The 26,377-nt window shown below is 41.5% G+C and overlaps 1 protein-coding gene and 1 long non-coding RNA gene across 9 annotated transcripts in view; one reads left to right on the top strand and one right to left on the bottom strand.

Annotated features, from left to right (window-relative positions):
* Positions 1-7,115: 7,115 nt before the first annotated feature.
* The window catches only part of MAPRE3 (microtubule associated protein RP/EB family member 3), an 81,140-nt gene continuing 61,878 nt past the window's right edge, over positions 7,116-26,377 (bottom strand). For 4 of the 8 annotated variants that reach the window (XM_072633961.1, XM_072633955.1, XM_072633954.1 and 1 more), the window contains 6 exons: positions 11,763-11,890; positions 11,192-11,337; positions 10,232-10,433; positions 8,579-8,733; positions 8,263-8,415; positions 7,116-8,082 (listed from right to left, as the gene is read on the bottom strand). In XM_072633961.1, coding sequence (XP_072490062.1) covers positions 8,014-8,082; positions 8,263-8,415; positions 8,579-8,733; positions 10,232-10,433; positions 11,192-11,337; positions 11,763-11,883 — 846 coding nt within the window. In that variant the 5' untranslated portion in view covers positions 11,884-11,890 and the 3' untranslated portion in view covers positions 7,116-8,013. Of the gene's footprint in view, positions 8,083-8,262; positions 8,416-8,578; positions 8,734-10,231; positions 10,434-11,191; positions 11,338-11,762; positions 11,891-15,919; positions 16,157-26,377 lie in introns of those variants that run through there. The other 4 variants (XM_072633959.1, XM_072633958.1, XM_072633960.1 and 1 more) reach the window with 3 other exon arrangements.
* Positions 7,951-10,400, top strand: LOC140520182 (uncharacterized). The gene is made up of 2 exons (XR_011972422.1): positions 7,951-8,153; positions 9,194-10,400. It is a non-coding gene; the product is annotated as an uncharacterized lncRNA (long non-coding RNA).

Below are 26,377 nucleotides of genomic sequence, written 5' to 3'. Positions count from 1 at the left end.
AGTGGTGTCATTGCTCAGGGGTCAACTCCCAGAAGAAGCGGACTGTTCCTTCACTGTTAATTATAGTTGTTCAGTCATGTTCTTCCATTTGTGGTTTTCTTGGCAAAGATACTGGAGTGGCTTACCATTTCTTTTTCCAGCTCATTTTGCAGATGAGGAAACTGAGGCAGATGGGGGTAGGTGACTTGCCAGAGGTTACACAGATAGTGTCTGAGGCTGGATTTGAACACAGGTCTTCTTGACTCCAGGCCTGGCACTCTATCTGATTGGGTGCTTGGGTGTATGTACTTGGGCCCCAATTCTAAAATCATATTTCTCTTTAAAAATCACATTTCTCCCTAGCCTCAAAATATTATATCAGACAGTTTCTCCCCAGCCCAAGGACACAACCTGCCCTAGCAACAACTGTTATCTCCCTTCCTGCTCCAGTAGCCAGCTGCCCCTACAGAACTCATTAGTTTGAACCAGCTGTGTACTGAACTAGCTGTGCACTGGGTCATAATGACATTCACTACCCACTGACCAATCATATGTATCCTAGACTTAGATATACCTATTCTCCCTTACATTAATCTTGTCTAATGAGACCTTGATGAGAGAAGCCTGGTTTTTCCTGGTCAGCCCTGACCATTGGTTGACTTAGTGATGTTTCAGGCCTAAAACCACCCCTCCAGGTACCCCGCCCCCACCTTGGGCTATTTCCCAATGCATTTTGGGTAAAATATCTGTGCAGTAGATACCAAAAGATACCTTTAAGAACTGACCATTCCTTAACCACTCCCTAATCCCACCCCAAAACACTTAGTTGGCATATTTGGCACAAGTGATACTACAGAATATCCTATATAAACTTTCCCTGTACCCCTCTAAGGTTGCAGGTTCCCTAAGAACTCTTGCCTACTGAAAAGCATAATAAATCTTTACCTTGACTTCAACAATGCTTGAGTCTGTGAATTCTTCTCCAGACAACCTGCCCCTGGTACCCTGGTCTTTGTGGGGGTTTCATACCCCCTTTCCAGCCCTCATCATATCTACTGCACCCCCTAGCTGCTCTCTATTTTTTTTTATTATGGTTCCTCTTTTCTGAATTTGAAGGTTGGAGCTGCACCAATTAAGGATCGTGTTGGCCCAGCTCAACTCAGGTTCTTATAATGTTACTCCAGTGAACTGGGAATTAGATGATTTAGGCTTTATTTAGTCCCAGTTCCAACAGATGTTAGAAGTGTGACCTTGACTTCATCTCTCTGAACCCATTTCCTCATTTCTAAAATGGGGGCAGCAATGCATAGGCCTTACAGGGTTCTGAGGAAGCTGTTTTGCAAATTCTAAAGTGCTGTAGAAATGTGAGATGTTTTTGCACACCATGGAAGGAGCACAAATTCTGGAGTCAGAAGACTTGGACTTCACATTCTCCTTCTGCAGCTCACTGAACCTCCCACAGCTTCATCTATAAAATGAAGGAGTTGTGTTAAATGGCCTCTGAGATCATTTGGTTTCCTTATGCCTTTAATCTAGTCCCACAGCTGGAGTCACTCTTTTCCAATAGAGAAGAAAGCTGTAGGGTGCTTGTGGTGATAGGAGAAAGAGTACCTAGACTGTAAGTTCTTTGAGTCAGCCATGTGATGGAGCATCAGGAAAAGCTATTGTGACCTTTGGTTGCATCAAGACAATCATAGTTTCAAAATGCCCCATTTTACTCTTAAGCTTTGTTTAGCCAAGAACCTTCCCCATATCTGTAGTTCTGAAAGGTATCACCTTTTCTCCTGTAATTTGTTTGTGATTTTATCCTTTATATCAATTTCACATTTTTATTGACTTTATTATAAAGACATAAATGGGATATTCATCAGATTTGCAGATGAAATTATACTGGGAGGGATAACTAATGTCCTGGATGTCAGGATCCAAAAATATTCAGCATTGGGCTGAATCTAACAAGATAAAATCCATTCAGGAGAAATGTGAAAGTCATACACTTGGGTACAAAAATTCATCTTCAATACAAGATCAGGAGGCATAGCTTGACAGCAATATGTCTGAAAAAAAGTTCCAGGGGTTTTAGTGTGCTGCCAGATTAATATGGGTCAGCTGCTAAAAAGTAGAGAGGCTTAGCTTCCAGGCAAAAGGAAGTGGTGGCCTCTCTGTCCTCTACCTTTCGTCAAACCACATCTTGATTAATGTGCTCAGTTCTGGGGGACACAGTGTAAGGAGGCTATTGATAAGCTAGTGTGTCCAGAGGGCAGCTGGAGGGTGAAAGGTCTTGAGTCTATCATAAGGAGGATAAGTTGAAGGAAATGGGGATGTTTAACCTTGTGAAAAGAAGCTCTGGTAGAGTCTAGGACTGTCCTATGGAAGAGACATTAGATTTTTTCTGTTTTGGCCCCAGAAGGCTGAAGAAGGGTTTGCCCAGCATGGGTATACAGCCCCGTGTATACTACAGAGTCTCAGAGTTGGAAGAGATTGCAGAGGCTACCTTGTCCAATTCATATCTGAACAAGAATCCATTAAGGCCACTTCAAGTTGTCGTGCATTCTTTGCTCAAACACTGTAGTGAAAGTAAACCCACGGATTTGCCAAGGGGACTCAAGTTGAATTGATTGCCTCACATGGTTCTTCAAGCAAAGGCTAATAACCATTTTGTTACATGTTATAGAGGAGGATACAAGTACAGCCATCAAGACAACTTTCATCTCTAAAATTCTGTGGTTCTGCTAGTCCATGAACTTTAACAGTAATTCCAATGGGAGTGGCTGTGGCATGGTAATTACTGTGGTGAAGAATATTCATGTGAGGAAATCTAGATATCAGAGCAAGGACTTGGGTTGGGGAAAGATCAATGATTTGAAAAACAGGAGTGATTTAATCTTTGGAATATGCTATAGACTAGACAGAAATTAGAAATAAATGAGTTCTAGAAACAGATTGTGAACTTGGAATAGAAGCTTGATATAATAAGAGTAACTTCAATTATCTAGATACCCTTTGGAGCTCTCTTTCTACCAAAAACAGGGCAACTAATATTATTATCTTGCTCTAAAGATATGTTCATCTTTTGAAGGGTGGATAAATCAACAAAGGGAAATTCTGTTCTAGATTTGATACCAATTGGGGTTGAAATATTGGAAAACTGACCACTCCCTAGCATTTGTGATGGGGAAGGAATAGAAAGGTGAGTGACATCCTAGATTTGGAGAGAAAAGATTTCAAAGAGTTCAGAGAAAGAGTAGATACAATTCCATGCACTAAAATTTTACATGAGGAGAGGTGGAAAACTTAAATGTATGACTAATGATACAAAAGAGAATTTTTTAAATGAAGAATAGGAGTTATTCAAGGCTGATATGGATGCACAGAGAACTCACCAATAAACCTAAATTATACCATATATATTTACATATGTATATATGTACGTATATATGCACATATATAATACCCTAGATCTTTTTTGGAAGAAGTGCTGTTTAGCTACCCTCCCCTATCTTATGCTTATGAAGTTAACATTTTTTATAACTTTTGTTTTTCCCATCTTCATTTCCTGTCTCTCCCTGTCCCTTATGTAGCAACTCATCCATTTAAACAGAATAAAAAGAGAAAAAGCAGTTTAATAAATTTAACCAACACATGAACAATCTGACAGTATATATAACATTTTACACTCACACCTTTTCAAAGAAAGATGATCTATTTAGTGCCGGAAGAATGCTTAGAAGGCATCATCTAATTCTAACCCCTTTATTTTACAGATGAGAAAACTGAGGCCCAGAGAGTTTAAGTGACTTGCCCAAGGTTAAACAGGTAGTAAGTGGCAGAGCTGAATTTTGAATTCAGGGCTTCTGACTTCAAATCTAGCATTCTGGAGGAAGGTGCATTTTTTTCTTTTGAATTTTTTAAAAATAATTTTTCTTTTTTTTAAATTAAAAAAAGCAATTTTTCTCTCCCTCTCCACTGCCTCCTCACATCAAGAAAAAAACAAACTTTTGTAACAAAAATACATAATTTCGTGAAACAAATTTCCATATTTACTATGTTCAGAAATTGATATCTTATTCTGCATCTTGTATTTATCACTTGTCATAAGATGGGTAGTGTTATGTTTTATCATTGGTCCTCTGGAACCATGGTTTATCATATTGATCAGAGTTTTTGTCTTTCAAAGGTGTTTGTCTTTACAATGTTCTTGTGATTATATAAATTATTCTCTTCAGTTCACCAGCATCAGCTCATGCAAATCTTCCTAGGTTTCTCTGAAACTCACTGGTGCATTTTCTCACCTTTTTCCCATGGTTAAGGTTAAACTGACTTTTTGAACCCTATCATAAAACTTTACATTTATCATTTTTAGATTTCATCTTAGATTTGGTCCAGTGTTCTAGCCTATCAAGTTCTTTTTGCATTCTTAATCTCAAACAACATGTGTATTATCCTTTCAAGTTCTGTTATCTGCATATTTGAAAATCATGCCCTCTATGCCTTTGTTCATTTTTTTTTTTAACAAAAGCACAGAACCAAGGCACTGATCTCTAGTGTATACTCTATTAAAGATTACCTTCAAATTGATGGTAAACTTTTTGGCTCCAGTCATTCAACCCACTTAAAATATACCTAATTGTACTATGATCTAGTCTACAACACCATCTTTTCCACAAAAATAATGCTTTACTAAAATCTAGCAAAACAATTTTTACAGTAGTCCCCTGAAGTACTGGTCTGATTATACTCTTGTATGCAGCATTCTGCACATTCTGCACATTCTGCACCTGTGGTTTCCCATTTTACTGCTGAGGAAGAGGTGTTTCATCATCAGGCTTCCAGAACCCAAATTGCACAGTCCATTTGTGAAGCTCTACTGGCTTTTTGTGAGCATTAATTCCTTTTCTACACATTTACTAACCAAAGGTTTAATATAACACTCCATAAATTTGTCAGGAGTCAAAGTCAAATTCGTTCATCTATAGTTCTCTCTTCTCCTTTTTGAAAATTGGGGCATCTGTTTTCCAATCTGGCAGTACCTTGCCTGTTTTCCATAAATTTTCAAAGATCTCTGATGGGGTAGAGCCCTCTCATCTTTGAGTTCTTTTATTGTCTGAGAATATAATCCATTTAGGATTTGGTGAATTGAACTCATCCAAAACAGCCAGGTGCTTTCTTACTGTTTTCTAATCTACCTGTGGCATCAAATACCTATGAAGTCTTTTTATCTTTTCTATTCCAAAGATCATTTTCCTTGGCAGAGAATATGGAAGCAAAGATTAGATTGATTAGTTCTCCCCTCTCTCTGTCCTGTTATTCTCTCATCTATTCTAAACAGTTGTTTTTTCTTTGGCCCCTTTCTTTGATCCTCCTATGTCCCCCAATATAGCTAATCTCCCCTCCCCCCAAATCAAAATAAACTCTGATTTGTTATCCCTGAGTTTACTGGGTAGCTTCAGCTCCTCCTGAGCTTTTGCCACTTTCTCTTCCTTTAGGATCCTGCCATGCTTTTGTCTTCATCCTTATTTACTCTTGCTTCCTCTTCCTCTGTACTTGGAAAAATCCAAGACGGTTGCTTGGTTCCCTGGGAATCCATACTAGTTTCTTTAGATAACTCCCTTAATTCCTCCTCATTGGGATGTTCTTTTGACTTCTTTATAATGACACTCTTGAGAACTGTCTTTCTTAGGCTGACTTGCCCTGGAGAATTTTAGGTCATAGGATCCTTTATTTGTTACTCTCTTTTCTCTGAACTCTTTGAAATTTGCTCTCCCATCATCTTTGGTACTTGTTGGCTTGTTCCTACCATCCCTCCTCTCTTCTGTTACAAATTCTAAGATGAAGTAGTCACTGCCTTCCAGTGCTCCATCATTTCATTCCAGCAACTCTTCCTCCTTGTTTTTGATAGCTAGGTCCAGAATAGAAATCCTTCTCATAGGTTATTCTACCTTTTCTTTTTTTCTTATTTATTATTAATTTATTTGTTTCAGTTTTCTACAATCACTTCCATAAGTCTTAGATTTTCTCCCTCCTCCCTTCCCGAGACGGCATGCAATCTTATATGGGTTCTACAAAGATTCTTATTAAACACATCTTCGCATTAGTCATATTGCATAGAAGAATTAAAATAAATGGGAGAAACTATGAGAAAAACCCAAACAAAACAAAATACAAGAGAAAATATTCTGCTTCATTCTGTGTTCTAGTTATTCTACCTTTAGAAAAATTAAATAGCATTAAGGCAAATTAGGAAATTATTAGTTAACTCTGCCTTGGGCAAAGAACTGCACCAGATGTCCAGATAACTGAAGTTCTCACTACTACTACACATTATGTCCCTGTGCCAGGCTTTTGATGTTTCCCAGAGAAATGCCTGTATAATACTCCATTGACAATATTGCTTTTACTTCTTTTCTCTGTGTCTTAGGAGATGATCTTTGAGGGATGCTATAATAGAAAAATTCATCATCCTACAGGCAACTTGGTGATGAGTCTTTCAGTAAATCTAGATAGGCAAACTGAGGCTTAGAAAGATAAAGTGACTAAGTCTAGGTAGAGAAGTGTTTGACCTGGAAAATCTTAACCTGTATGACCTTGGGAAAATCACTTTCAGCTTCAGCATCCTTATGTGTAAAATGGGGATAATAATAGCACCTGTCTCACAGGTGGATGAAATAAGATGACCACACCATCACTCAGCATACACTTGGCAAACCTTAAAGTGCGATATAAATGCTAGCTGCTATTATAATTGTTTGAGAACCAGTCTACCTAAATCCAGAAAGGCTTAACCACGGCCACCTTCTTCTCAGTCTCTTTTTATCCATCTCAGCTGCACATCTGGACTCTTCATCCATAAGACACACAAACACCTCTGGTAAAAGGAGCTACTGTGATGCAGTAGGAGGTACTTCCTCACAACCATCCTCCTACAGACTTTCACTTGCTTTTGTTTTGTAGCTTGATTTTGATTCTTTTCAAATGTTCTCATCCCCTCATTTTGCTAAGACATTTCTGTTAAGTGGTGGTGTTAAGATCCAGGTCAGAGCAAGGACAGACTGTAATTTCTGGGTGCTGAGAGTGACAATGTTGTTTCAGGGGGTGAAGGAAACCCATGGCTCAATAGAGGAAGACATGGAACCAACTTTTACCACACAAGTTTATTTTAAATAAAAGTGAACACAGATGCAGGCTGGGTGGCCCGAATGGGCAAGGGAGAGGGAGGGAACGATGGGAGGGCAGACATACAGCAGGATCCAGGCAGAGTCCGTGTGGTATGAACTAAGCTGCAGGAATGGGAGGCTGGGGGTGGGGGAAGGGACACAGGGGCAGTGCCAGGCTACAGTGCCAGGAGCAGAAGATTGAGGGTGGGCCCAGTGTCAGGTGGGAATAATTCCACCCCTTAGGTGCTCCCCTCCTCCCTGGCCTCCCAAGCCCTTGCCAGTCTGCGAACCTATCCTGTACTCCCCCCCCATCCCCACCCTGGACCTGCCCTTCAGTCATTGGAAAGTCAAATGACAAAATAAATAAGGATCTGTAAGCCCTAACCTGGCCCCCTGGCAATGGAGAAGGGGAGCCAAGCCAGGCTCGATGCCCCGGAGCCCCTGGCCTTTATAGCCCTGGGAAAAGAACAGGTAAAGTGCAAGGAAAATCCAGTAAGTAAAAATATACCAATGAATTTGTCTGTCAAATATACAGCTGTGGGCTGTTAGGGGAGCTGGGCAGGTGGAGTGAATGGGCCAGTAATATCACCCTAGAAAGTGTTGACCAACACAGCAAAGAGACAACGGAAATAAATAGAGGTGAGGAGTGAGCATGGGGTCCTGCCCACCTGGGCCAGTGCCATGTTATGTACAGGGCCCCGTGCCTGCTCACCTGTCCCCCACCCACCCCTGCTCTCTGGGGCTCCCCAATGCTGCGGCACTGACACAAAGCACCTGGCCGACTGGCTATGAGGGAAGGGGGGATATAATGTGTTGGGTTGGGGGGGAAGCACGGGGAAAGCCGTGCAATCAACCAGGGCTGGCACAGGCTGTGCTCTCCTCAGTACTCATCCTGGTCTTCTGGTTGATGCTCTTCAATCTCATCATCTTCGGGGGGAGCAAATCCTTCCTAAGAGGGGAGGGGTTTAGAAAAGAAAACAGTCAGACAGAAGTAGAGCAGATGGCGGAGACAAAAGAGGGGTATGTATCAAGGGCTGTGGGTCTGTGGGGTAGGGAAGAATTACTATAGGGGTCTAAAGTGGAGTCACCAGTGTAGGCCTTGGGGTTTAGGCAGAGCAAAAGAGCTGACCTCTGTGGCATAGAGGATGCCAATGATGCCAGAGATGACAGGGCTGTTGTCACTTTCGTGTTCCTGGCAGATGAGCTCAATGTCACGAAGTTTGCTAAAGTAGAAGTCACGTTCTTTCTCCAGCCCATCCACCGTCAGTTTCAAGTCCAGTAGCTGCTTAGAGAGAGAATGACTGTCACCCATCTGGAGCCCCTCCCCCTTCCTTAGGCCATACTTTCTTCTTCTACCATGAAGATGTTGTGAAGGACCAAGCCTTGCGAACAGCGGTACTGTGAGCAACATGACACACATGGTGCCTGCCAGTATCCACACTGACCTGTTGGTTGAGTTCAAGGATCTGGGCATCAGCCTCATGACCACCGTTGCGTGTTGAGGGAGGATTCTTTCGAAGGATGCAGGGCGGTGCCACATTGCTCAGCCGGCCAGGAGTCTGCATATTTTTGGGGCCCGTGGGTGACGTCCTCTGGGGAACTGTCCAGAAAGAAGGATCAGAACAGGCCAGTTGTGCCCAGTGACTCAGCTTAGCATGAGGTGGCCTCCTGTAGCAGCTGCAAGGGTACCGGCAGCCCATGCAAGAGGCAATCATTTCTCCCCTCCCCTGCTTGACTGGGGAGTCAGACAGAAGCATCTGAGCCCCAGTTCTTAGCTATGTGTGATTTTATGACACCCAGGGAAACCCCTTTGGGGAATTTAGGGAATAAGAGAAGGAAATGAGTGGGGTAGGGAAAAAAGCTGGCCTGAGAGTGAAGGGGGGGGAGGAGGCAGGAGAGTGGGGAGAAGAGAGGATGGAGAAGAGCCAGGTCCTCCCCTACCAACAGCTGGAGCTCAGGGAGGAGCAGCCAGACCCAGGAAGTGTAGGGCTCCAGGTGAGCAAAGTTTTTCCCTACTTCTTGCCTTTCCTAACCCAAAATCTATCTTCCTTCATGGCCAGGTCGTGATCAGGAGAGACCCTGGGCTTTCACAGCTGAAGATACTCCCAGATGTCCTCTCTCTCACCCAGGGAGATGGGACTGCCAGAAGAAACTGGGCCCATCCCCCTTCTGGTCCTTTCTTTATGTTGGCCCCATCCTCCTCTCCCCAGGAATGCCATTGTTTCCCTTTCCTATGGTGTTTTGCTCATAGTAGTTGCTCTGTCTGCTTAAGGGTTGGGTTTCCCTCTACTTGTGCCATCGTCAGGTTGATCTTGTCAAACTGAGGGGCCCACAGACTTTCCCAATATTCTGCCCCAACCAGCCAGTGGTTAGCTTCCTTTCTATTGCTGCTCCCTAGGTGGATTTGGCTGCTGCTGCTGTGCAAAGCAAGCGGGTGGGAAGTAGGGGAGGCAGTGCAAGCAGAAGAGATGACTCTGCTATGACGGAGTCAGATGTGGACTCCATCTGATGGGAGTCCCTGCTCTTTTTCCATTCCCATCCCTCTCAGTTCTCCCGTTTCTCTTCCTTCTCCACTACTGTATAGCTCATTCAACTTCTCATTTCAGCTGCTGCTGATTAGGTACTAAAGACAATGGGCTTTGGGGATGAGTGAAGATAGAACGCACCCACGGGCCTGGACCGATATGGGCAAGGAAAGGGAGAGAACCCACAGCCAGTTGGTTGGTTGGGTTGGCCTTTGTAAAAATGGTGCCCTGAGTCACTGGGTGCAAAAGGAGCAAGGATCCCTGACTGAGCTGGCTGAGGAGACCAGCTGTCACCTCTTCCTTCTTGGCTCCACAGATCAAGCTCAGGCAGTAGGAAGAAATGCATCATGTTTCCTACCTTGAGCTGCCTGCCACCTTCCAGGTGAATGGCTATTTTCCAACACCCACCCCTTCCTGTCCATCACCACCCTACGGCTGGATTTCTCCTACAAGTGTAGGTGACATCTGAACTCCGTGATAACAGTCTCCTCCAGGCTGGTGGGCATGGGGCCGGCCCTACAGGCACTCTAGGCTCGGCCCCCCATGTTCCCTCCCCCAGCTGGGGCACGTTACCTGCAGTGCCAATGGGTTTCTTGGGTTTGTTGAAGATCTGATCACCTGGGTTAGGAGGGGGCGCCACATCCTGGCCCTGCCGTGCCAGTAGGGGGTTGTAATCCTTTCCGTCATAGTTCGCATCAAAGAATTTCTTAAACCACTGAATAAACTCAAAATTATCTTGAAATTTTCCTTTCACTAATTTCTCTACAGGAATTATCTGAAACAGACCAGATAAGCAGAGAGCATTCACCATGTGCCCTTCTAAGCTCTTTGTCTTAGGGCAATGTCTCTGTATCATAGAGCACCTCCCTGGGGCCAACATGCAGCATTTCATTTTGTCCCTCCCCACTGCCCAGCCCCCAGTGTGTGTGTGTGTGTGTGTGTGTGTGTGTGTGTGTGTGTGTGTGTGTGTGTGTGTGTGTGTGTGTGTGTGTGTGTGTGTGTGTGTGTGTGTGTGTGTGTGTGTGTGTGTGTGTGTGTGTGTGTGTGTGTGTGTGCGTGCGCACGCACGCAGCAGTGACAAGCCCTTTCTCCACAGACTGGAGACAGCTTTCTCCCCTGGGGGGAGAGGATCAGGATGAAGGAAAAATCAATACACTAAGTGAACAAAGGTGTTAAGATGAGAATCTTGGGCTAACCAAGGAATAACAGCTAAATGGAACCAGATTATAGAAAGCCTGAGTTTTAAGGATATGCAGAGCTCAGGTAGGAGGAAGTTTGTGGGTAGCGTTAGAGTGGCCTGGGGACTTTGAGCATCTCAGGACACTATTTAAAGGGCTTGAGGTTCTCAATATGGCCCCCAAGGCTGGATTCTCTTCCCATGGAGTTGGGGTGGGAAGCAAGGGAGGGAGGGAAGAGGGCCAGAGCAGGTTGCAGAAGGACCCAAATGGCTCCATCAGCCCCTGCTGTGGTGGTGGCTGCCGAACTGTCTTCTTCCCCAGGGTTCCTCAGGGTCTCCTGAGTACAGACACCTACTTTGTCAACACCCATCTTCTTGAAGGCAGCTTGCAGCACCTTGAAGTTGTGGATATATTCATGCTCTAGCTTGGCCTGGAACTTCACCTTCCTCAAGTGCACACATCCAGGAAAGAGCATGTCCATGAACTGGCAGTAAGCAGCCCCTGCGGATTGGGATGCCTGACTTGAGGAGTGTCCCCACAGTCTAGCTCCTTTCCTTCCCCAGCTCTTTCTTCTTCTAGATCCCCCACATCAATGCCTTTTGAGTCCAAAGTCTGGGAGACAATTTGGTGCTGAGGACTTTCATCTGCCTCCCTGTTCTTCCTATTCTTCTCAGTCTTCCCTTTGCTCCCACATTACCTTCTTTCCTTCTGCAACTTTACCTTCCCCTTGATTAAACACTTTGTTTGCTTATTTAAGTTCTATGAACAAATCTGGTAAATTAATTCAGGCTTCTGCTGCTTGATTCAGCCCCAATTATAACTACATACCCCTTTTCTCTAATTCTCAAGTTATTTTACTCTTGTGATTCCTACTCCTTTCTTCCTCTCTACATCTAGCTCCAATCCCTGCTTTGCCATTCTCTTACCTGAACACAGCTGTTCTATTTTGGTGTAGTTGAGATGCAGGGAGTCATTGACCCAAGCAAGCATGTCATGGCGACTCAGGTTCTCACTGGTCACAGATGTGGAGTACACATTGACGGCCATACCCCAGCTATTAGGAGACAGAAAGAAGGCTGGGTCAGTGTCTAGAGAATTCCACTGGACCTTGTCTATGCCTTAGCCAAAGGAAAGAGTTGTATTAGTCTCCTGAGAAAGGAAAGGAAAAAGGTGTGTTTTGCCCCTAGGCAGCATCTGCAAAATATTCTGAGGAGTAAATTCTGAATTCATAAGGATTTATTGAGTGCCATGTGCCAGGTACTGTGCTATATTCAATAAGATCCATAAAAGAAAGCCCTGCCTTCAGAGAGTTTACATCCTCATCTTTGAGAAAAACAACATGATACAAGAACATAAAGTGCTAAATGAGGGGTCAAAGCCAGTGCAAAAGCAGCTTCATGGAGGTGCGATTACATTTGGAAGGATGGAAAATTTGACGACTTTCTCTTGTCCCTAAAGGTCTGTAATACTGAAATACCCAGAACTGGTTGAGATGACAATATGGCAAAAGCCATTATGGTAAATGAGCAGAACACCAATGGCTGAGATATCACAAAATGTGTCTAGGTAAATGACACGGCTGAAGGCATTTCTGGTCTCTATCCCTCAGGGAAGGGTTGTTCTAGGGGTTGCTTTATTGCTATATACATTTGCACTGGGTCAGGCCAGAGAACTTCATCTAGTTAAGATGGTACCTGGGGCACTTTGGTCTAGTCCTAGGCCTAGTGAAGGGATTAAGGCAGGGGTGGGGAACCTGCAGCCTTGAGGCCACATGTGGCTCTCTAGGTCCTCAAAAGTATGTCCCTTTGACTGAATCTAAACCAGCCTCAAGGCCATTTGTGGCTCTCCAGGTCCTCAAGTGTGTCCCTTTGACTGAATCCAAACCAGCCTTAAGGCCACATGTGGCTTTGAGGGTGCAGGTTCCCCACTCCTGGACTAAGGAATAAAGAATGATCAAGTGCCATTGTGCTACATGCTAGGATCACAAAAACAAAAACAACATGAAACAATTCCTGCTCTTAAGGAGCTTGCTTCCATTCCACTAGGAGACACATGTACTTATATAACTACATACACACTAACGAGCAGGCATGAGCAATTGAGGGGATCAAGAAAGACTTGTTTACAAGGTGGTGCTTCCTGGAACATCCAGAGGCTGACAGCTCCTGTACCACTTGGGGAATTTAGTATATGGCAAAGAAGAGGCAGTGGTCCTAGATGGAAATGGATCACCAATTATCCCCTAAACAAAACTGAACTTCAAGGGCCCTCCAGCTTGAGAGTAATCTTTCTTAGGGTTTCTACAAGATTGGGTTAGATTTAGGTCCAAATGCCCTATTTTAGAAGCAGCTGCTCAGGGGTGGTATGGTTAAATATTCACAGGAGGCCCTAGCTGTTGCATGGGGTTATCAGGAATTTGCTGCAGTGGCATATAGTGGGATGTTCTGGGTGATGTGGTGGAGAATTAAGGGAATTTTACCTCTCTGTTGACTTTTTACCAAATAAAAGTCACAAACTTCTTTTTTAAGACACAACTAAAGCTCTCGATAGCAGGGTTCTCAAAGCAGCCATGTATGCTGAAGGGTCCTTAGGAAATGTCTTGAGCAACCCCTGGTAAGCCAGGAACTTCCCTAATGGGAAGGCCTAGGCCTGGGATCCTAAATAATAATGTCTTGGGTCAGAATGCGGTACCTGAATAAACACAGTTGAAAGAACTGATGTTTTCCAAAGCTCAATACCATCACTGTTGTATTACTCCTAGGGACATCAGCTAGGGCTGCTGCCTTAGAAGCAGCTCACTGACACTTGGGTAGATAATGCTCTGCTCAGCCTAGGGACACTTCTTGGTCTTCTTATACACTGGGATTTGGAAGAGATCATCCCAGACTTCTAGGGGCCTCTCACAGGGAGAATATAGAGAGCCCAGCTTTCCTTCATGATCTGGCCTGGCAGGAATGGGGGTGCCATAATTGTCTTTCTTCCCCCCTTTGTTCTTTCCCAGGCTCCTGGGAGACCTTTGCTCTGAAGACAACTGTGCTGTGACCAGTAGAGGGAGCTCTGGTCCTTAAAAACAGACTTTCCTGTTGCCACACCTGAAATTTAAGACTGTTCTAATTCTGAGACAGTTCCAAGAGTTTGGGATGAGGGAGAGGGTTTAAGACTAGGGGGATGATGGCAGTAGGCATTCTTGATCTTGAAAACTCCAGTGATAACTTATTTCTCAGGTGATGGCAAAATATTAGGTTCTAGAATCTGAGCCTCAAGAGCAATTACTGAACAAACTGTTACTCTGGGGCAGCTCTTTTTTGGAGCAATCTGAGGGTCTTCTGGGTTAGGGATACCTCAGGATTGCATTTCCCAGGGTCATTCTTTCTTGGAACGTACCACTCTCCTCCCTCTTCCCCCAGCCCACCTTAGTCTGGACACATATCCTCACAGCTGTATTTAGACAAGAATAACTTGTGGTGGGAGAGATTAAGTAATGGTTAGTGCCATACAGGTCAGCTGCCTCTGCTTCTGTGATCATTGGCAGTGGGTACCTATCCTTTGACAAATGGTGGATACTCTCTGGAAGTAAGCATGGAGACTGGAGAAATTAAATTTTCCATGGAAGTTGGCTTTGATTCATCAGCAATGATTCTAAGGGTCCCTCTGGTTGCAGGTCCTGGTTTTATTTACAATCATCTTATGGCATATGGTGACTGTTACAAGTTATGACAGATGACCATTGTATTGTCACTATTATATTAAGAGGGTGATACTTGGGAACTGGACTCTAGGATAAAATCCTGCTTCATAGCTTCATGGTTCCTAAGGACAGCCATAGAATGGATAGGAAGGAGGAAAAGATTTTGTCTACAAGGTTTTATGTGACCTTGTCAGGTCACTCCCTGTTCTAGGACCCTCTTGGTAAAGGTGATCCCTTGAATGGAACTTCTCTACTAATAATGAAAAAGTTTAATGCTGAGAGATCCTGAACAAAAGGTAGCAAGGTAAGTAAGGCAGGCCAACTGGAACTTGTGTGTATGGGTACAATGAAGGATACTTAAATTTTTTTTTTATAATTTCAAATATATTTTAATGCCTGGAAATTCCATGCTCCACAGTGGCAGATATTTATTTTGTGATAAATCAACTCACAGATATTATAGCGAATGTTCAAAGCTTCCTGTGTAAAGTAATACACTGGAAGTTCAATGTTCAAATCTTGTCTAGGGCAGCCAAATGGAGGGGGGAAGAAATGGGCTGCTGGGCCAAGTAAAGAGTTTGAGAAATAGACATTCTAACAGTCTTGATCTCTTTCTTTAGGGTCTAAGGAGGACAGCATCTAAGTTTAGAGATTTAAACTCCTTATTCGTGAAGCTCTAAGAAAATCTCACAGAAACTTTAAGTCAGCCATTCTGTTGTTTAATAATGCTCATGGTCAAGGATGTCCTACTATTTTACCAATCTAAAGTCCTCTAGCTACAAGTTCCGTTTCCTTCATTCTCTTTCCAGTAGAAAAGGAGAATAGCTGGTCATCATCCTCCACACAATAAATCTTCATCTACTTGAAGACAGTTAAGATGTCCCTCATTCTTCTCAAATTTACCAGAAATTCTGTCTATATCATACTTCCCAACTTTCTTATGATAGTTCTATAAAGGACATGACTGAGGTCCCCTAATCCAAAGGGCACATAGATTTCTGATCCTTGGCTGCCTTTATCCAACCATGATCATCAGTCCCATATCTAAATGTTTCAGTCTTGAAATGGTCAGAGGGCAGCATTCCTTAGCAGATTACGGTAAACAGTATCATACTTCAGAGAACCCATAAGCTCTCATGTATGAAGCGAAGGCTCCAGGCAGCTTTAGTTTTTATGTAGTAACATGGAGTACAAAGCTTTAAGCCCAGGGAGAAAAATGGCAGCATCTGGAAAGCTGGGCTGGCCAAGTGGATGATGAAAATTTGTGTCAATCCCCATTTTCTCCCTCTCTGTTTTCAGGACAGTTGCTAGGTTTTTTCTGCAGCTTAGCCTCTAGAGCTGGCCTACCACTTTCCTCCCCACTTCTGCTGCCTTGTTCTATAGATCTCGTCCTACCAGGTAGGAAGGCTGGAACCACTGCAGCTTGTTCAGAGAAGTGAAACCCCTGTACAGCACACACTCAATCTGTTGAATCTGCCAAAAAATTTCCAGCTTCTGATGTGGGCCCATGCCCCATTGTCACTGGGCTGTTGTCTTCCTGCTCAGACACAGTATGGGCTGAAATAATGTTTGGAAATTTTATGTAGCCACCCCCCCCCACCTCCTTGGGTTACATTCAGGTTATTCTGGGGTTGCATTAGGGGAGTATGTGTAGGTCAGGGATGGGGTAAGTTCAGAAGTGCTAGAGTAGCCCTTTCATCGGGTCACAAAGCCCTAGGAAGCCACAGCCAATCATCTCCCTCTCTAAACTGAGCAGTAACCTGACTAGGAGAGGATTACTCTGCTAAATGGGGCAAGGCGGCATAGTATCTTTTCATTCACATTTATTCATTCATTCACCAAACATTTCTTAAACGTTCAGTATGTAGGAGATATTGTTAGTTATCCTTCAATACAAAAATAGGCAAACACAGTTTTTGTCTTCATAGACCTTATAATCTAGGAATGTGCCTGTCATAAGGTCAGTCTAATACCACCATACTGGTTTCCAAGTCTAGGGCAGGGAGCTAAATGAAGACAGTTAAATGCCTGTTCCAGTGTGGTTCTGGCTAAGCACCATGCTCAGAGAAAGGTTAGTTGGTCCTGGAACTTGTCTGTGGGTCCTTGCTCATTCTCTCAATAGTTGTAGGAGGACTGTTGGCTCAGTCCAAGAACCCTGGAGAGCCTCTACTAACTCCCTGCTACTCTCAACACTTCTTTTGAGGTTTTAGTCACTAGAGGGCCTGGGGTACTTAGTGTCTGCCAAACACTGACCTGAACTCTTAAGGGACTTTCTACTAGAACTAGCTGCATAAGATCAGTCTAGAATCTAGTCTGGCGCTGCTGCCAGAGATAAGTTGAATAGTTTTACTAAACTTGCTAAAACTGGATTTTAAGAGAGTCTAGAAAGGGAATATGGATTGTAGTGGATAGAGGGTCAGGAAGCCTGGGCTCAAGTCTTGCCTCTGACACCTACTGGCTCTGATCATGGTTAAGTCACTTAATCTCAATGCCATGAACAACTCTAAGTCTGTAACTTATAGACAAGATGCTGAGCTGGATCAGAAGGAATTTCTATACACCAGAAGACTAGATAGTATTGAACTCACAGGTCCAGATTTCTGTCCACTCTCTCCACCCCTCTACCTCCTTGCTTCAAACAAAACAATACAGTTGTCTTGTAAGGACAAAAAAATCTTTTACCAATTCTATATCTGGTATCTTTAAACTCAACAAATGCTGATGTTTTAAGTCTAGGGATAGCGATAAAGGTACCTCCTGAAACAGTAACACAACTATCTATTTCCTCCACTGGTTGCAGTTTTAAGCCTTGCTGGGACACTGAGAAAAAGGATGTAAGAGAATAATAACTTACACCTATACAACTCTAGATTGTAAAATAATTCATGTGCATCATCTCACATAATCCTTACAACAATCGTTTGATAAGAAGATTAAGCATTTACATTTGCAAAGTGCTTTATGTATATTATCTCATTTGGTCTACATAACAATCCTGTGCTATTATTATCCCCTACTTTACAGATGAGGAAACTGAGTCTGAAAGAGGTTAAATGACTTGCCCAGGATCACACAGCTATTACAGGTCTGAGGCAGGATCAAGTAGCCTTCCTGACCCAAAGTCCAGCATTCTATCCACCTACTGACCTATGTAGGTAGTGCAAATATTATTTCCAATTTAGAATTAATGAAAGAAGGCTCAGAAAGGTTTGTGACTTTCTTAAAATGAGGAAATAGAAGAGCAGTAAAAGTCAGGTTCGGTGCTCTTTCTATCACACCATATCTCCCTCTTCTTGTTGCCACCATTGTAGGAAGTGCCCAGGACCCATCCACTCTGTTCCTGCTTTCTTCAAATATACTCTATTCCTGATTCTCCCTGCTGCCCCCTCCTTTGACTGGTAAGGTCCTGCCTAGAATTCTCCATTTGAGGAAATGCCTTGGCCTAATGTAGGTACTAGAACCCAGCTTTGCTCCAGACTTTTAAAAATGCCTTATCCCCTCTCCCATGGGGTTGCCTTCTCTTTCCACCTACCCTTTTTGAAAAAAATTATTTCCCTTTTGTATTGTCTTCCTCCATTAGGATGTAAACTCTTTGAAGGTAGGGGCTGTCTTTTTATATTTCCAGTACTTAGCAGTTTCTGGTATATAGTAAATCTTTGACTGCAAAAATAGATGCCATGGCCGTGAGCTTCTTTTCTCTTATACCACATGATAAAACCTCTTGATATTGTCCCTCAATCTCTCCTTTGCTTCATTCTTCTCACCATTTCTTCAACTCATGCCCTTGATTCTATTTTCTCTAGGAATCACATCCATTTTCCTCCTTCCCCTCAAATCATCCTCTCCTCTTTTCTAATTCTCAATCTCTCCCTATCTACTAGCTCTTCTCTCACTGCCTACAAACGTGACAAGTCTCTCTCAACCTTAAAGAAACCCTTCACTTATTCTTACCATCCCCTAAATCTATCTTCCTATATATATCTCCTCTTCCTTTCAGAGTCAAATTCTTTTAAAAGTCACTTTCCTCTTGTTTCTCGATACCTTGTGATTTGAATTCTGACCTTATAACCCAAATAAAATTACTCTTTAAGGTTACCAATGATCTCTTAATTGCCAACTTATTCTTAGTTCTCATACTTTTGGACCTCTCTGCACCATGTGATCCTCCTCCCCACTCTGGATACTCTATTTTCCTTCGGTTTTTGTGACACTGTCATTCTCCAGTTTTCCTCTTCCTTGTCTTGCCTGGCTATCCCTCAGTCTCAAGTGCTGGATCATCATTCATGTCCCCACCCCCTCAAACAGGGAGCAATCCCCAGTCTCTCCTGGGTCTTCTTCTTTTCTCTGTTTACATGGTCTCTTTTGGTATTCTAGGTATTTCAGTAATACAGACCTTTAAGGACATGAGAAGATGATCAAATTTTCCATCCTTCCAAAGGTTAAATCTCTGTTACATGAAACTTTCCCATTAATCTCTTCCCCTGGCTCTTTAGCACTGGCTTTAATATATATTTTGGCACTTGATTATATTCTATATTATAGTTTTCTAATTGTCTTTCTCTTTGACAAGATTAAACTATTTGAAGGCAGGGATTTTTCTTATGTATTTATTATATTGCCTATATTACATGACGGGAGGTACTCAATAAATCCTACTCCATTAAGTCCAATAATTCAACTGCTCCCATCGAATCAATAAACTCTATGGAGATGACTGTCATATCTATATATACACAGTCATGCTCTCTCCTAAAATCCAGTTCTATATAATCAACTGCCTGTTGGGTATTTCCAACTTGATGGATCTCAGATTTAACATGTTCAAAATAGAACTAATTTATCTTTTTCTCAATCCCTGTCCTTCATTTTTTAATGCATTGTTTTATTGTTTTATTGTTTATTTTATTTATTATTTTACAGCAGAATGCCCAACACATATTATCATGACTGCCAAATATTCAGCTGTGCAAAATAGTATATAATAGTACTTAAGTACAAGTGGGAAAGATAACTTAAAAAATACTTAAATACAAACTCATGGTCCTATAAAAATAGCATTTAAACTAGATGATCTAAGTTGATCTGCCTTCTTGGGCTCACAACATAATGTAAGTGTTATTTTTCCCCAACCAAATGAATCATCATTTCCATTGTGTGAATAAATCACAATGAATGAGGTCTCCACAAACATGAACTAGCCTAGAAAATACTTTACTGAAGGTCAGTGGTCTAAAATGCTAACTATGGTTAAGTATTCTGCATGATCTATAATATTCATGGTTTTTATTTTTAGTTAGGATGTACTTATATAACTTTCTTCGTCATACAGGACACACATAAAGGTTCCATTTATTCCTCTAAGAACATTAGGCCAGGAACCCTTGAAGACAGCTTTGAAACCCTCATCTTTGGCAATTTTCCTCCAGCAGTCAATTGTCCCAGTGTATATGATATCAGCTCCTTTGTGCCCAGATTGCATCATTATTCACTGCCTTACTATATCAGAGGGATAAGAGACCACACATACTATAGCAGTGGCATCAAACTGAACACAGCATGAGTGTTCCTAGGATCTTGGAGCATATCTTTTACTTTATCACAGATTCCAAAGTAGGCTGCTCTGTAGATGATAATACCCTTCATCACGACACCGAAACCTTGATACAGGCCATGAATTCCATCAGATTTTGTAATTTTCACAAGGCAGTCTCTCAAGCCTTTGAATTCTCTCTTGGTGTTGCATTTCTCAATATCTGCTACCAAGCATGTTCCAATGAGTAGACAAAGCAGAGAATAGTGGCACCACTAGAGGTAAGATTACCAGCAAGATACTCCACCAAACTGTGTGCACATGTCCATTCCTCCCCAAAACACCTGCTTACACTTATGCTTAAAGGCAAAGTGAAGGGCCTTGTTGAGGAAATATATGATGACATTTGTTCAATTACTCTGCCAGAAGGAAAACACCTTTTATGCCTTTGGAATTGGGACTAAACAATTCATTTTGCCTTTGGACAGTTATCAACAGTAATTTGACTTGCATACTGCACTTGTAATAGTAGTCTGACTCTTTTGTTGGGGGACACTTCAGTCTTGGAGAGAGCAGCACAATGCCACCACCAGTCAGGAAGTCCTTGGTGAAGGAGATAGCCTATTTCATCAAGGTTATAAAGTTGGAGGCAGAGCACCAGTGTGGGAGGGCTGAAAGATGGGAATGTGTTGCTGCCTGCACAGTCCCTTTTTATATCTTGTACCAAGGGTCCCCTCCCTTCTTTCTGTGGAGGGCACCACTATCCTTCCAGTTTCTCAAGTTCGTAACCCTAGAGTTGTCCTTGACTTTTTACAATCCCTCACCACTCATATACAGTGGAAGGGCCAAGACTGTAAACCAGATTTCTTGACCTTCCTTGTGTCCAGAGTTCTTTTGACCTGTACCATGCTACCAAGGTACCTACCTATGTTGTTGAATGAATGGGAGAGACTGGCTTAATAAATCATGGAGCTCAAAGCCAGGTGACTTAGAGTTATTCTCTACTACATTAATGGAGAAAACCTAGGTTATTAGGTGTGTAGTGAGAGAGACATAGGCCTCTTTCTTATTATGAGGAAGCATGGTAGAAAGATCAATGGACATGGAATCAGGAAAGACTGGATTCAGATATTGGCTCTGGCGCTTATTTGCTGTGTGACTTTGGTCAGGTCATGCCACTTCTCTGATCTCCAGTGTCCTCACTTGTAAAATGGGAGCTACTACTATCACTACCAACTTTCACAAAAGTATTATGAGAAAAGTGCTTTGTAAACTTTAAACTGCTATAGGGATAATTTTAGTAATAGCTATTTTAATGGAAAGAGAAAGGAATCAGAAAACAAGAACTGGATTTATTGTCTTCAGGATGGGTTTTATTGGGTTTGAAGTGGCATGAGAAGGAAAATCAAGAGCTGGAAAAAGAAAAGTGAACCAGTGCCTCTGAACATACCTAAACAGGGATGCTACAAGTTGTAGAGAGCTTGAGATTTCAACATTAGCACTCTTCCAAAGGAAGGGGAGATTAAAATACTTCCCTCTGATTCAAGTAAACAAGAGAACGGGGGGCATGGTGGTAGCAGATATGCTCACACATCACAGGATTTTAGCACAATACTTCAGTGAGCAGAAATTGCTGATGAACTGGGAAGAATATCTGGGTCAGACTCGCTCCCAACAGGGGAAGAAGGGTATAGCTTTCTGGTCCACTGGGTGGCTCTCAAGCATACAGAGCAGCCTAGCCAATTTATGGGACTAAGGTCACAGTTTTGCTCAATAAGGTGGCTGGGCAGAGTCTCGGGGCTGAGATATGGAATAGGCTATCCCTGCATAAAACACACAGCAATCAAGTTCTCTCCTTCAGTTACTGACTTGGACTTGAGATGGCTTTCTGTTAAGACTTCAGATAATGTATCTATACTTTTCGAGGGAATAATCAGGTCAAGTTGCCATCTACATTTCCCTCTATTCTGTACATTTTTTTCATATTTCTAGGCCTCCTATTGGCCTCTCAGTCCAAATTCACCTGTCCTATCTTTTCTCTGCAAAGTTCTTTGACTGGCTTGAATCCTGTATTTCTTGCTTTCCTCATATCCTGAGGTCCAACAGGAACTCAATTCAATTTAATCTAATCCAGTGTAAACATTTGATAAGGCCCAAACTGTGCTAGTGCTGAAGATACAAAGTATAATCCTTGTTCTGAAGTTTACAATAGATGGTGTGAGATATGCACAAAAAATAAACTGTAGGATAGATAGTAAGGTCACAGTGGTCTGAGAGATTCAAAGAGGGTTAAATTACTTCAAATCTCAGCTTTGCTACTTATTACCTATGTGACCACAGCAAAGCAAGTCACTGAACAGATTCTCTAGGCATCATTTACCTGTTCTACAAAATGAAGTTTCTTCCAGTTCCAAATTAATGATCTTATAGATTGGATCTGGCAATTCCCAGCTGGGAGAATCAGAATAGATGATATAGATACAGGTTTAGAAGATACGACACAAGCATCAGACCTTAAAATGTTTTAGAGGAGAGTTTGGGGAGAGGAATGAAGTCTTACACAGAGAGAATAGTGTATGTAAAGGTTGGAAATAAGAGAAGCTGGGATGAAGTTAGAGAACAAATAATTCACAGTGGCTGAAGAAGATCATGAAATTAAGTTTAAAAAGGTACGTAGTAGTTAGATTTCCAGAAAGCAATGAGATAGGAAAAAGCATAATAAATCCTACTTAATAGCAACCTTGATAATGAGCATAAAATATTTTACATATGTTTGTGAGTTATGTTTACACAATTACAGAATTTCAAGGAACTTCAGTGGCCATCAAGTGGCCCATATCCAAGAGGGATCCCCACAATAATATCTGACAAGTGATCATCCAGATTCTGCTTTAGACCTTCCAATGATGGGGTAACTGCTGCCTCTTAAGGCAGCCTATTATACTTTTAGGTCATTCTTATTGTTAGGAGGCTTTTCCTGAGAAGTTTAAATTTGCCTCTTTGCAATATGCACCCCTTGGTCTGGGTCCTGCCCTTTGGAGGAAAACAGTCCACACGATAGCCCTACACATAGCTGAAAACAACTATTGTATCTGCCCACCCCACCCTCCCTTTGAGTTTTTTTTCTTCTCTTGGCTAAATATCACCAGTTCTTTCAAATGATTCTCTGATGACATGGACTCAGGTCCCCTGAGCATCCTACATGTAGCTAGCTGCCCCTGCTAGATACTCTACAGCTTATCAATATTCTTCTTAAGTCATGGCCCCCAGAACCGAACAGTCCAGATGTGGTCTGACTAGAGTATTTGAGGAACCTGATTGCCTTCTTATTCCTGGAGGCTGTGTCTCTCTTAGTGGAGTCTCCTAAGACTTCATGAGATCTTCTGGCTGCCACCTTACACTAAGGACTCAGACTGAGTTTGCAGTCACAACAGACCAAAGTCCCAGATCTTTTTCAGATGGATTGCTGTCTTCCTTCATCTTACATAGTGAAATTAAATTTTTGAACGCAGGTGTAAGATTACATCTATCCCTACAGAATACACATGGTACAGTGGATATCAGGAAGACTTAGGTCCTAATCCTGCCTCAGATAATTACTAGCTGTGTAACCCTGGGTAAGGCACTTAACCTCTCTAGGCCTCACTTTCCTCATCTATAAAATTAAAAGGTTGGACTAAATGACTTCTAAAATCCCTTCTCACAAATAAATCTATGATCTCATGGATTTCATCTTCATTTCAGCCCAAAGTTCTAAGAATCTGCCAAGACCTTCTTGGATCCCATCATCCAGTATGGGACCTATCCTTCCAGCCTTGTGTCATCTGCAAATTTGATGAGTATGCCATTTATCCAAGAGTAACCTGTGTTGCCTTCAAGCCTGAAGTGTTCAAGTACCCGTGGTGCACTTGCTTAGCTCTGACTCCCCATGTTGGTAGAGAGAATACTGACACAAGGCAGCTTGCATGGTGCCATCTTCTCTTGGAGACTCAATCAAGAAACAGGGATGTTAAGGACCAAGTCCAGATCCCTGGGACATTCTATTCCTCCTTCTTTTAGCCTGACAACAAACCATTTACAACTATTCCTTGAGACTAGTCATTTGACCCGTTCTGGATCCATGTAACTATTATCATACAGCCCACGTCACTTCAGTTTCTTCACAAGAACTGTATTATATATTTTCTTAAGAGCCAGGTAAATTATGTCTATAGCATTTTCATGATATTACCTTAGTAACTCTGTTAAACAAGGAAATAAGGTTAATCTGGTATGACCTCTTCTTGATTAAGCCATGTGGTGGTTATTTGTAATCATGGCTTCCTTCTCTAGATATCCCCTGTCCATATCTTAAATTAAAATCCACAGCCTTTCAAGTAGCTCAAGTATGAGAAATTTAAGAAATGAAGAAAATTAAGTATGAGAGAGACACAACTGTCAGAATATGAGGAAAATAAAAAAATAAGAAAAAATTACAAACAAGCAATGTTGAAAAACTAGGATTTTATATATATTATATATGCATATATTATGGATTAACTGGTAAAAACAGGGAATATGAATTGTTTTGGTAAATTAGGAACTGTTTACTTTCATAAATTATTAAGTTAATTTTGCAAAGTAATTTAAGTTTTTGCCTTACTAGTGAACTCTTCATTTGTTTAAAGACACATTTTTTTTTTAGGAAATATACATTCTTTTAAGTAAAGTATGGTTTGTTTCTTTTTAAAAATAAATTTACTTAAACAAGCATTGATAATCTACTCTTTCCGTAGTTTCCCCCTTCCCCAAATGAACAAATAAAACTGAAAAATAAAACCCTCATCATAAGCATGCATAGTCAGTAAAACAAATTTCCACATTGGCCATGCTCAAATTGTATGTCCTTTTTGCATTTTAAGTTCATCAGCTCTCTGAAAGGAGATGAGTGGCTTGTTTCAACTTTAGCATACATTTTTTTCAAATGTATATTGAACATTCATAAAATCAAGCATGTTTTAGATCACAATGAAATCCTTTTGAAAGGGAGAAATTTATACATCATAATGCAATAAAAATAAAAGTTAAAAATAATTACATGAGCAAAAAGTAAAAGTCTACAGTAAAAATGGTTTACTAAATAAAATACCTGAGTTAAAAAAAATTATAGATAACAGATGAATACAAAGACAACATTAATAGAAGTACAACATCAAATATATATGGGCTGTAGCCAAAGTAGCCCTAGTAGTGACAAATCCAAACCATGCCAGGGTCACCTTGATATCATGATTTGAGGCATTCAAGTGGGACTTCTGTGGAAGTTAAAAATTGCAAATTGCTAATTATAATTTTTATTTATAGTCTTTTAAAAACAATTCTGGATTTATTTAGCATTTTAAATATTCTTTTAGTTCATATTTTATTAATTCTTACCTTAAATTCAATAATCCTTTTTTTCTTTCCTTTGGCATGTGATCTTTATTTTTTTAAATGCCAACATAAAATCAGAGATTCTCTTTTTCTCCTGTTAATAAAAGCATTCAGCACTATATTTTGGCTATCTTCAGGGGAGCTTATCTATACTATGAATTTTCCTGGGTAGCTATTATTTCCCAGAAGCACAATCAATGCCATTCCAGTGGGTTGGGAAAACACATGAATTGAACTTTGGAAAATTATCTTGACTGCTACACTCCCTGCTATCAGGATGAGAGGACCACCCTACTTCCTATTGTGAAGTTTTGTTATACATCCAGAATATGTCCTTTTATTTTTTGTGTATTCTGAACTTGATGAATATCAGTAAACACAAGCATTTCCACATACAAAGAAAAGGTTTTTTGTACATGAAACTGCAGATTTCTACTCAGTTAAATTTGGTCCTTTTTTTTGTTTTTTTAAATATACTCTTAATTTAGGTATTGATCCCAAAATGATTATGCTTGTTTTTTTTCTCTGAAACTCCTTCTGTTTTCTCCTGTGTCTTTTAAAAATGCTTCACTGATGCTCTTATCCTTCTAGGTGTTATTGTAGGTGAAGTGCTGGACCTGGAGTCAAGAAGAGTTTGAGTTCAAATCTTTGAGTTCAAATCAGATACTTACTAGCTATGGCATTCTGGGCAAGTCATTTAACCTCTCTCTGCCTCAGTTTCCTCAACTGTAAAGTAGGGATAATGATAACACTGACCTCATAGGTTTTCTGTAAGGATCAAATGGGTTAACATATATAAAGCTCTTTGCAAACCTAAAAGCATTACATAAATTCTATCTCATCTATCTAATGATATCACTATCAACTATGCCCCTCCGTTTCTTTCCATCTGCCCTGAAAATCCTAAACAT

The sequence above is a fragment of the Notamacropus eugenii genome, chromosome 1 (assembly GCF_028372415.1).
Source record: "Notamacropus eugenii isolate mMacEug1 chromosome 1, mMacEug1.pri_v2, whole genome shotgun sequence".
Classification (NCBI taxonomy): Eukaryota; Metazoa; Chordata; class Mammalia; order Diprotodontia; family Macropodidae; genus Notamacropus; species Notamacropus eugenii.
The sequence above is the reverse complement of the archived record's forward strand: the minus strand, read 5'-3'. Positions and strand labels throughout refer to the sequence as shown.